We start from the raw sequence: 10,969 nt of genomic DNA, 5'->3' as shown, positions 1-10,969 counted from the left end.
AGGTGAAACATACACAGGAATACTTGAACATATAAAACAGTTGAGAGATTACATGACTGATACTTTGTTAGGCTTGTGTACACATGTGGAAAATCTGATATGGATTCCTAATATTGCTGTGTACGGATATGTGTACCAAAGAGAAATGTTGAACTAAAGACAGACAGTTACATACAGGAAGCACAGGCACAAAACTAATTATGATTCTGAATAAAGTGATGAAGCCCAAGACATTTGAAACTATATTGTTTAATAATACATACAGTGCCAATGCTTACAGAAACACAAGAACTTTTTGTATGGAACACATTGCACAGAACTTTACTCCGACTCCCACTGGGGACAGAACCACCCTAAAGTTACAGTAGCTCAGATATTCAGTAGAGGCAGTATTCACTACAACTCACAAAAAGCTCAACAAAAATCTCTCACACAGTTATACGGACACAGACATGGGAACATAACTATTTAGGCGCTTAAGCAGAGATTGGGATGAGCTGAGCTGTGGTGTACTAAGACTTCTTTTGCTTATATACGCCACAGACCACAGACTTGGACCTTAGATTTAAGTGGTGTCGTTTTCACTTTCTCCTCTCTGTACAAAACAGGCAACCTAGTGTGGCGTATATGTGTGGGGATTATTTTTGAGCTATGAACACACTGAGGTTCAGGCAGGAAGACTTTCAGCTCAGATGGGGTGCCTGAAGTTTTTGCCTGCGAAACGGGCCTTGTCTCCAAGTTCCTCTTCAATCCTGTAGGGGGCATAGGAGCATGTTTATTATACTGAATACAGTGAAGCTAATGTGAAGAGCCTTTCACAGGTCATTTTCCTTGATCCCATAAGTTAATTAACACACCTTTATTTTTGTGTAATTTGTATAGTGCCAATTATAGACTTACCTAAGCAGCTGATTATACTTGGCCAAACGTTCAGATCGGCAAGGTGCTCCTGTCTTGATCTATAAGACAAAAAGTGTTTTGCTTTTAACTGTGACAGATTGCATATTTACATCGCAATAGAGGCATAATAGCCGTGTGTACCTGTCCAGTGCAGAGACCAACAACCAGATCAGCGATGAAAGTGTCCTCTGTCTCTCCAGAGCGATGGCTAACCATCACACCCCAGCCATTGCTTTGTGCCATCTTGCAGCTAAAAACACATAATATTAACACATTAGTTTTACTTCTTTAGTTTTGGCAACAAGTGTGCCATTTTTGTATGGACACTTACGCCTGCAGAGACTCCGTGACGGAGCCGATCTGGTTCACTTTGAGCAGCAGGCAGTTGCAGGCCTTTTTATCCACAGCTGTAGCAATACGCTTGGGGTTGGTAACAGTCAGGTCGTCGCCCACAACCTGGATACTGGTGGTGGCGGTGAAATTGCTCCATGCCCCCCAGTCATCCTGGTCAAATGGATCCTCAATAGACACCACTGAAAAGTCAGAAAAACTATTAACAAACATAATATTGTGCCTAGGAATACAGCCTCGTGTCTGTACAAAAAACTAAAATAACGTTTTTCGACTGATAATGAACTCAACTGAATTACAATATGTATATGCAAAACCTAACCACCAGCAGAAAAATTATTATCAAAACAGATGGAGATGTGCTAAAAGTAGTAACCCTTGAATTGTAAGTATTTTTCTCCTCCATAAAATAAATGACTGTAATAAATCCTACCAGGATAATCCTTGACAAAGCTCTTGTACAGGTCCGCCAGCTGGTCAGGGGTGATGTAGCGACTGGGGTCGTCTGGTGACTTGAAGTCCAGGTCGTACTTTCCATCTTTGTAAAACTCAGAGGCAGCCACATCCATGCCAATCACAATCTTCTCAGTGTATCCAGCCTTGCTAATGGCATGCTTCAGCAGCTCCAGAGCTGAAACCACACACATTTGTTTTAGTCAATCAGCCATAAATCAGATGAAAACTACCCTTACATCCCAACAACCATCTCCAGAACACACCACACCAACCTACTAAACATATCTTTTTTTATTCATTGGTAAGACTGTACTTTAAAAAGGCCTGAAACTGACAGAAGCAACAAGAATTGAATGTGAAAAGTGAGTCACCACTTAAGCCTGTAGTGCTCCACTGGGGCATTTGCCATATCAGCAGCCTGACCTGACACTGGAGTCAGGACTGGAGTGTGACCCTTTATTTAGAAACCATATGGCAGCCTCAGAGAGGTGATAAGTAAAGCGCTTAGTGGGGGAGTCTGTGTGTACAGTGTATAATTGCTAATTTTCCTTGTTATAAACAGTTGGCATGTTGACTGGTTTCAGTTACATGTCCATGACAGTATTTTGAGACCTGCTGTCTGCTCACCTTCTTTGTTCTCCAGAATGTTTGGAGCAAAGCCACCCTCATCTCCGACATTGGTGGCATCCTTTCCATATTTCTCCTTGATGACATTCTTAAGGTTGTGGTAGACTTCAGCACCGATGCGCATGGCCTCTTTGAAACAGCTGGCTCCCACAGGCAAGATCATGAACTCCTGCATGGCCAGCTTGTTGCCTGCATGAGAGCCTCCGTTGATGACATTGAAAGCCTAAATAGAGCAAAGGGAGTTCAGTTAGATATAATAAGATATCTCACTACTTAGAATCTGTGTATATTTGAGTGTTGATAGACTCACCGGGACAGGGAGGATGACTTCAGGGTTGCCAGCCAGGTCAGCGATGTGGCGGTACAGAGGCACGCCCTTCTCTGCTGCACCAGCCTTGCACACAGCCAGGGACACTCCCAGGATGGCATTAGCACCAAACTTGGCTAATGGAGAAAGACCAGTCCATTAGTCCACTCAGATTTGATGCCACAACAAGATGTAAGTGTGCTATTTTAGTTTGTTTACTATAGGGTCAAAATAGATGTGTCGTGAGAGCTTATCTCTGGCCAGCAGCAGTACATCCTGAGTATTGAATATTCCTTAAAGGATTTATAGTTGTACCAATTTCTAGTGTGCAATCTTTGAGAGACTTACATTTGTTTTCTGTTCCATCCATGTCCAACATCAGCTGGTCAATCTTCTCTTGCTCCAGAACACTCACATTCTGGGAAACCAACAGGAGTTTAATTAATAAATTACACAGTATAATTAACAAATGGAGTTACACAACACCCCAAATGTGTAATAAAGCATTACAAGGCAGTTAATTATGCACACACATTGTAGTTAGTTGGAGATACATTTACGTCATGCCATAAAATAATAAATTTTGTATATATATATATTTGTGATACTAGCACTATATATTAGCCAAACAATAAACTGTCCTACCTTGTTAACCAGTGCAGGTGCAATATTTTTATTGATATGCTCAACAGCTTTAGCGACACCTGCAAAGTACAAGCAGACCATGACTGACCCAGACACAGGAAGTCCATGCAGAGCAGTCAGGAGGACAGATGACCACAGAGAACTTTATCTAATCTTATCTGGATATAAAAGTCAAATACTGTGCAAATTTCAGATTAATGCAGGCAGTTATGATAAATGTTTTAGTATTCCTCTTATTAGGTCTGTGAACATCTGTTAGGCCAGGGTTAGTTTCCAAAACAAACTCATTCTTCATGCTATTCAATGCAACCTGGTAGTCTTCCTGTTATTGCATACATAATTTACCTGATTACACAAAGCAGGGGCCAAGAACTCATTTACATATTTAACTGCCCTTTTGACCCCTACCAAAAGGAAATGGTACAAGTACAATAGTGAATGTTGGGGACAGATGGATAGAAATAACTCTGTTGACATGTTTGGGAATGTAAAAATTAGTTATAAAGATTGTCCAAAATCTCACCTTTGCCCATGTAGCGTGTTTTGTCATTGTCACGCAGCTCCAAGGCCTCGTAGATGCCAGTGGAAGCACCACTGGGCACTGCGGCCCTGAAAAGACCTTGAATACACAAAGGACATCCAGTTATTGTGGCTGAAAACTGCAGTGTCATACTCTACAAGACCAGCTCCATTTAAGGAAAGCAACTGAAAAGTGGGTTGTGACTTTCTTATATTTAAAATGCTCCAAGTAGAGCACATGTTTAACAGTATCATTTCTTCTTGGCTATGAGTCATTATTGTGCAAGAAAAACTATCATCATCATTATTATTATTATTATTATTATTATTATTATTATTATTATTATTATTATTATTATTATTATTATTATTATTATTATTATTATTATTATTATTATTATTATTACTACTATTACAAGAGACTCAAATCCCACATTCCATGCAATTTCATTGAGACCACAGTGTCTCACTCATCCAATCGATTTTCTCCTCTAGAGACACAGCCACTGCAGCAGCGCGCTGTGATGTAACAGGGATCGACAGCAGTGAACGCTGTGTGCACACAGTTTGCAGAGGGACCCAAACCACGCCCCTCTAAATGGGAGCCTGGCCATTTTGGATTCACCTAAATAAGAAATCAGGGATGCGTGAATCAACTGTGTGTACTCACTGAAGTGTGAGAAATATGTGGGTCTGAAGGGATTTAGGATTAAACCGGAGGGTCACAGCCGCCAACCTCAGATTTAGGCTATATTACTGATATATAAATCAATTGCCTATAAAACTATAAACCAATAGGAACAGTACATCAAAAAGGGAGTCTTAAATATGTAGTGATACCAACATGGACAAATCTCGAAAGCTTATGAGAGCTCAAAATCTCATCATCATCATCACTCAATCACTAGCATAGTACGCTCAGAGCTGCACCACAGCTGAGAGTCAAGCTGGTTACGTAATAAGGAGAGACAGTGTAATAGCAATGGCAGACACGTTCTTACTACTGCACACTGGCTTCAATCTGTGCTTTTAATGATGCCACAATAAAGTCACAATCCAAAAAAGGGAACATACTGTGCCATGCCAAATAAAGGGAGATACAGAGAGCCGATTTTCAATACGTTGTAGACAGAGAGTGCTTTGCTTCCACATCACCGCACATTCAGGTTGGGTGATTAACATTCTGGGAGCATTTGATTGGGTTGAGCTGTTCTTTTGTTTTGGCTTTGAGTCCAAAAATGTCACTCACTGCCAGGCCATGAATTCACCAAGTTAAATTGATTACATCCTCCAGACTACATGTGAAGCACAAAGCTGTATGTGCTACATAATGCAGCAAACAATTAGGTAAATAAAAAAGTAGATTGGAAATTTGTTTTTATATATCAAAAAGTATACACTTTGTTATTAGTTCCCAGGCCATGTAGTGTACTATTGCTGGAAGATGCCAGTACAGTAACGGGGAGTGTGTCATTACAAGTGCTATTTTAATTTAACATCTGATCTCATCAACTCATAGCAGAGGCATCAAACAGCAACAAGCAAAATATACAGCAAGGAATCAGTTAACAAGTTATGATACATTTAAAACAAGAATCAAATATTACCTTTCTTGGTGTAGAGATCAACCTCCACAGTGGGGTTGCCACGGGAGTCGAAAATCTCACGAGCGTGAACCTTCAGAATGGACATGTTTCTGGATCTATGAAAAGACATAGAAAAGTATTGAACTTTGACAGTTGGAAAAGGAAGAAGAAAGAATGTAATTTAGAGTATTGAGGTAGTGCCAAAAATGGAATGGATATGGGTACACCCCCTCAGCTAACTAAAGTGGGCTGAGCACAGCAATAGCATTTTAAGTCAAAAAGGGTGTGGCTTCTGAACCAAATGCTGTCCCAGCGGTGTCCGATCAGGTTACCAAACACACACAGTATTGGGACATGCTTACAAAAACTCACTGTTATCTACAGTTCAATGTTGAGAAAGAATTGTAGCCATGACTAAAATAATGAAGGCCCACACTCAGAACAATATGAGTGGATGATGTCATGGCAAATGTCTAGCTCCTTTTTGTATTCGTATCACTGTTCAATATGTGTCTGTGGCCTTATCCAAATCCCTATTTAGATTTTAGATGCATTGCCGACAGCACTATTGATTTTATATTTGCTTTAGCCAGACTAACTTTGCCCTTCAACTCACTCTAATGCATGCATGAGTAGGTAGATACCGCCAGTTGAATGGAAAAACGTATTTAACTGTGCTTGGAAACTTGGTTCAGACAACAGCCAGCAGAGAGCCAAACGTTTAAGCACAAACGGGACTGAATTAAGTTTGGCAACACTTACATTATGCAAATTCTCAGTAAAACCATCTCCACCATTATATGCGTATATCGGTCATTTTGAGAGTATACCAGAGTAATAGTAGTTTTCAGTACACACAGCTAGCACCAGATGCAATTCCTACCTTAATGTTATGTTAATGTAATTTAATGACGTTTTGTTTTCTTGCTTCAACTTTTCATTTTGTCAACTTTCATTTTCTATACTAATGGTTGGAAAGACACTTTTTTCCATTTGTTTTTAGAGGCACAATTTGCATTAAGCAACAGTGCTGAAATTACAGGGTTTTATCATGTACAACACATCAAAAGCAGGCTTCACAGAACTGCTGCATTAGATATTTCTTATTGCAAAGTTTGAATGGGAAAACAAAATGGCACCCAGAGATAAATAAATAACTTAGAACTGGTACCTAGGATCATGTAACTTGTGATGGCTCGTTGAAATGTTTGGTCACAGCTATTATTTGAACTGCAACTCAACACTTCTTTTTAAAATGCAATGTTTAGAAGTATGCAATATGGATGTAAAAATCTTGAGAAGCTTTCAGAACCACTGTTTGCCTCACACAATGCTGCAGAGTACACGGAGTAATTTTCCTCTATGTGGTGGACACACCCCCAAGTCTGCTACAAGCAACTGGTAGGCTGCTCTCTGTCTGGGATCCTATGAAACCCACGATGACACAGCAACACGTGAACTTGGCATCCGTTGGCGTTTTAATAAATGACATTAACAATCATTCTGTAAGTCCCATTAAGTGTACTTCTTGGGGGTGCAACCTGACCCCCGTTTCCCACTCACTGTGCTGCTCAAAATGGAGAGACATCTCGGCAGCTGACGTTTGGTTAAAAATAGACAGTGGGGTACAGACTACTTCTTGCACTAGTTTGCCAGAATCACCAAATAAGACAGAAAATAGAACGATAAAGCTTTGCAGTAAAAAACAAAACTATTACCCAACAAGGTCAAGTCTGGCTGGTTCCCGTTTGCATGTGTTCAAGTAAATACAGTGAAAATATACTTTTATGTATCCACACAGATCTAAGTCATTCGTTAAGACAAGCCTTAAGTCCAGATGAATATACAATGGTAATAAAATAAACGAGTAAAACTTACCTTTCAGGCCTAACTGTGTGCAAGGACGGTGCTGTCTCTCTTCCGTGCGGGCAGGCAGAGAAGGCGCTAGGGTTGCACAGAACTGTTTGATAACTGGACAAAACCAGGAAGGAACGGCCCAATCGAGCACTGTGATTGGCTAGTTTCATTCCACCGAGCTCTGTGATTGGTCGATTCTACTGTCACGACTCAAAGTCCCGGAGAGGAAGCACGTTCACCATCCTGACTGATGAATGGCACGAGGAAGATGCGAAGTTTCACCTTCGTCATATCATCTGTCTTGCTCGAAGCGCAGTTGTACGATAATACTCAACTAGGCAGTGTTATTAAGCGGGCAATGTATGAGATCCCCGTTTTATTGTCGTGGCATTAATCAAAAATAACGGGAAATACGGAAGATGACGCAGAAGGTGTGTACGTGCAGAAGAGCAGGCAGGAATCTCCGATGCAGTGTCGCGCGTGAGTCACGTGTTTTTTGTGGTCACGTTTTTCGACATGAATGATGAAAGTGTCTTTTACTAAAACGGTGCTTTCTTTTACGGGAAGGGGGAAATATATGAATGGGTCTACAGGTAAAACTCTATTTGGTAAGGCAATGTCCACTGATTTTGCAGAGGCTGCAGCCAAAAGGATGAAGAACTCAACAGTTACCATGGCAACCACAACGTTCATTCACATAATAATAATTGTTTATTTCTTTGGCCCCTTTCAAGTGATTCAGATCTTATCAACTTACTTAAGATTTACATTTCTAATATGCCTAAAACCGTATCACACTTTTAGGCCTTTCTTATTTTGATCTACAGGTCTGACTTGTATAAACACACCAAACAATTGTAAGAAGTACAACCCTGTGTGAATGAATAAACTGTCCTACAGTTAATGACTAGAATGTCTGAACAGAAGGTCACTCTCTTATTTTAATAGATCCATGGTCACTCCCCTTAGGCCCACACTCCAGTTGCCAAGCTCGTGGGTTCCCCATGGTGACGTGAAAAATGCACACTGCGTCTGCGCAGTAGCGTACAGTGTGCAGCAGCATCCCCCTCAGTCCATCCATGGTCCATGGGTTCATCCATGAAAACTGAAGCCAGAGATGATGTGATGAAAGGCTTCTGCTGTGACCTTGACACAGTCACACTGGTTAAACTCGATGCCGCCATCTGCTGCCCACATGTGCAAAGTTCAGTCTGCACAACGTTTCAACAAGTGCCTCAAATTGTATTTTTGGACTTTATTGGAGGTGCACAGGAATTTACAAGTTGTACAAAGTCTTTTACTGGAAGAAATGTTTGAGGCCATGAATTACATGTTCTTGTGCTAAGCAATTTTGCAGTTCATATTGTTCTCTATTGCTGTTTATATTGTTCTCTATTAATCTTTTCCCCCGAAACACTTGACTAAAATGACTCCCAATTTGAAGCCTTTGTAGACATGCAAAAGACTGTCCTCTTTGTGAAGCTGAGGGTGATTAGGGTTAGTTATTTGTGGTTTTGGAGTACAAACTGATCCTGATTTTTCCAGAATGGTTTACTTGACTGAAAGTAAATGAGTTACAGCTTTCCCTTTATATTTTATTTGTTCACAAGCTTGATAATTCCCTCTTATCAAATAGTCAACAAAAAGGAATACATTAAGAAAACCCCTCTTAAGAGTCCAATTAGATTCATATAGTGTGATCATTTATTTTAATAGATCCTTTCTTTAGATCAAGGTTTAGTTTATTACCTGACAGTTTCGACTGTTCACTAGTGATCTTCCTCAGAGGTCATGTGATGTTGCTGTGCCATGTCCAGTCAGTTAGTTTAAAAAGGTTTTGGCGCTGTCTTCCTACCAGTGGAGGCAGAACGACAGCACCATCGGCAGTCCAACATCTGCAGGATAGTATTCCCGGAAACATACCCACGGGACTTTTAACCAGGATGAGGGGGCCTTTTTACTCTCACACACCTGGTGTACTGTCCTGAAGAAGTCAGACTGAAGATGGCGCCAAAACCTATTTAAATTAACTGACAGACACATCACAGCAACATCAAGTCACCACTCTAAGGAACAAAGTGAGCAGTCAAAAGTGTCAGCTATGAAAACAAACTAAAGTTTGATCTGAAAAAAATTTAGTCAGCTATACAAGTTATTAGATCATTTCATCTGAAAGAAAAGTGGGTCAGTGGACAGATGCATTGTTTGAGAACCAGGATGCCACAGTGGAAAACATTTTACATCTCAATTCCTTTTTTTCTAACCAACATTTAGCAGAACTAAATTTATAATTTCATTTTCAATCAGGGGGCAGTAACGAAGGGGCTCAACAACAAGATTCAGTTCAACAAACACATGTGAACACAAAGTAGAGCTAACCATTCCCATTAAAAAAATCAAGACAAAACTAAACATATATGTATTATTCTTTCTTGTGTAATTATTAGGGTTTGGGTTTGAGCTTTTTACTTCTGCTTAAGTAATAATCTTTTAAAGTATTGTTACTTTTACTTTAGTACAGATTTTGGTAATTCTACCCACCTTGCAAACATCACTGACAATGTGGCCTACTGTTAGCGTCATGTACTCCATACTGACCTGGTTCTCTGTTTCAGGTCGTCAAACATATGGTGCCCAATACTTTATCACCATGAGCTATAATGCCAACATCCCAACACTGGTCCACTGCAGCTGCTTCGTGAGTCAGTTGTGTTGGGCAGCTTCCAGGTGTGAAGATGTCTAACCGTTCAAGTATGAAGCTCTTCATTCCTGGAAAATTGTATCAAGTTATCAGGTTGCGGAGGTACTGTCAGTCAAAACCAAAGTTGTTTTTTTTATCCAAACTACAAAATATGGTCAAAACCTTAAAAATATATATATTAAAATGGATGGCAATATATGTTTTTTTTTTCTCAATCCAAGTTCACTAAATTTGAGCGATCAATCTTTTGAGTTGCTCCTGGCTGCTGTTATTACATCATTAAACTTAACCTCAACTTTAGGAACTATCCCCCTGGTACAGACAAACCCAGTGATTTACTGAGGAAGAAGACATTTCTCAGAAGAAGTGTTTTAAGTGAAATTGCTGTAGGGCATTGAAACGCAACCCACAAAATGATGTCAAGCTCTGGTCTGTGCATCTCGTGTCGCTGCAGTCGTAGAGTTCAATATAGTTTTCTCCACCTGGGCCTGTTTAAAGGCTGTTTATTTGCCCACAGGCGCCGATAACACAAACACAAACAACTGGTATCAATCAGGAACAGGGGCAGAAAGGGGCCTAAACTCTTAACTCTAAAGGATATGACTGGAACGATAGGTCTTAAAGCAAGCCAAGCCCTCTGGTCAATTTAGAATGCAATAAGCTCAAGTGGACAAACATGGGCACAGCCAAATGCGAAGTTAAAGGTCCCATATTACGCTATTTTCTGATCGTAATGTTTCCTTATCAAAAGCATCCCCAAAGTTGTGTTTTGTTTCTTTCACACATATATTAAACACACACCCCCTACATATTTAGGTTGTGTTCCACTTGTGATTTCGTGGTAATACAGAAAGTGCTCCATTGTCTATACACCTTCTCGAGAATCCGTGGGTAATTTCAGCCCTGGAACTGCCACACTACTGAAGAAAAGGTAAAAAATAGTTGTTAAAACTGAAAACTTCCACCACATGAGATTACAAGGTATCTCATGTGAACAGAGCATTTTTAGACGTATTACAG

The 10,969-nt window shown here is 40.1% G+C and overlaps 1 protein-coding gene across 2 annotated transcripts; it reads right to left on the bottom strand.

Annotated features, from left to right (window-relative positions):
* Positions 1-233: 233 nt before the first annotated feature.
* On the bottom strand, positions 234-7,719 carry eno1a (enolase 1a, (alpha)). Of its 2 annotated transcripts, none has more exons than XM_033969087.2 (12): positions 7,270-7,719; positions 5,413-5,507; positions 3,810-3,905; positions 3,287-3,345; positions 2,990-3,059; positions 2,645-2,778; positions 2,335-2,557; positions 1,685-1,882; positions 1,232-1,433; positions 1,042-1,150; positions 901-959; positions 234-752 (listed from the first exon to the last, which is right to left on the bottom strand). In XM_033969087.2, the coding sequence occupies exons 1-12, from the start codon at positions 7,416-7,418 to the stop codon at positions 689-691; spliced, it is 1,458 nt and encodes a 485-aa protein (XP_033824978.2). In that variant the 5' UTR covers positions 7,419-7,719; the 3' UTR covers positions 234-688. The 2 variants fall into 2 exon arrangements, with proteins under 2 accessions (XP_033824978.2, XP_033824979.1); XM_033969088.2 differs by lacking the exon at positions 3,287-3,345 and adding an exon at positions 3,632-3,690 and having other exon boundaries at positions 7,270-7,403.
* Between the last annotated feature and the right edge of the window lie 3,250 nt (positions 7,720-10,969).

This window comes from Periophthalmus magnuspinnatus, chromosome 7 (assembly GCF_009829125.3).
Source record: "Periophthalmus magnuspinnatus isolate fPerMag1 chromosome 7, fPerMag1.2.pri, whole genome shotgun sequence".
Lineage (NCBI taxonomy): Eukaryota > Metazoa > Chordata > Actinopteri > Gobiiformes > Gobiidae > Periophthalmus > Periophthalmus magnuspinnatus.
Note: the sequence above shows the minus strand (reverse complement) of the source record. Positions and strands in the feature narration are given on the sequence as shown.

Bases quoted from the DNA above. Each gene is read 5' to 3' on its own strand.
- eno1a (XM_033969087.2), bottom strand. From the start codon at position 7,418: ATGAAACTAGCCAATCACAGTGCTCGATTGGGCCGTTCCTTCCTGGTT. The intron at 1,151-1,231 runs GTAAGTGTCCAT...ATGTGTTTTTAG, and splicing joins GTCACGGAGTCTCTGCAGGC to CTGCAAGATGGCACAAAGCA. The intron at 960-1,041 runs GTACACACGGCT...TTTGTCTTATAG, and splicing joins TTGGTCTCTGCACTGGACAG to ATCAAGACAGGAGCACCTTG.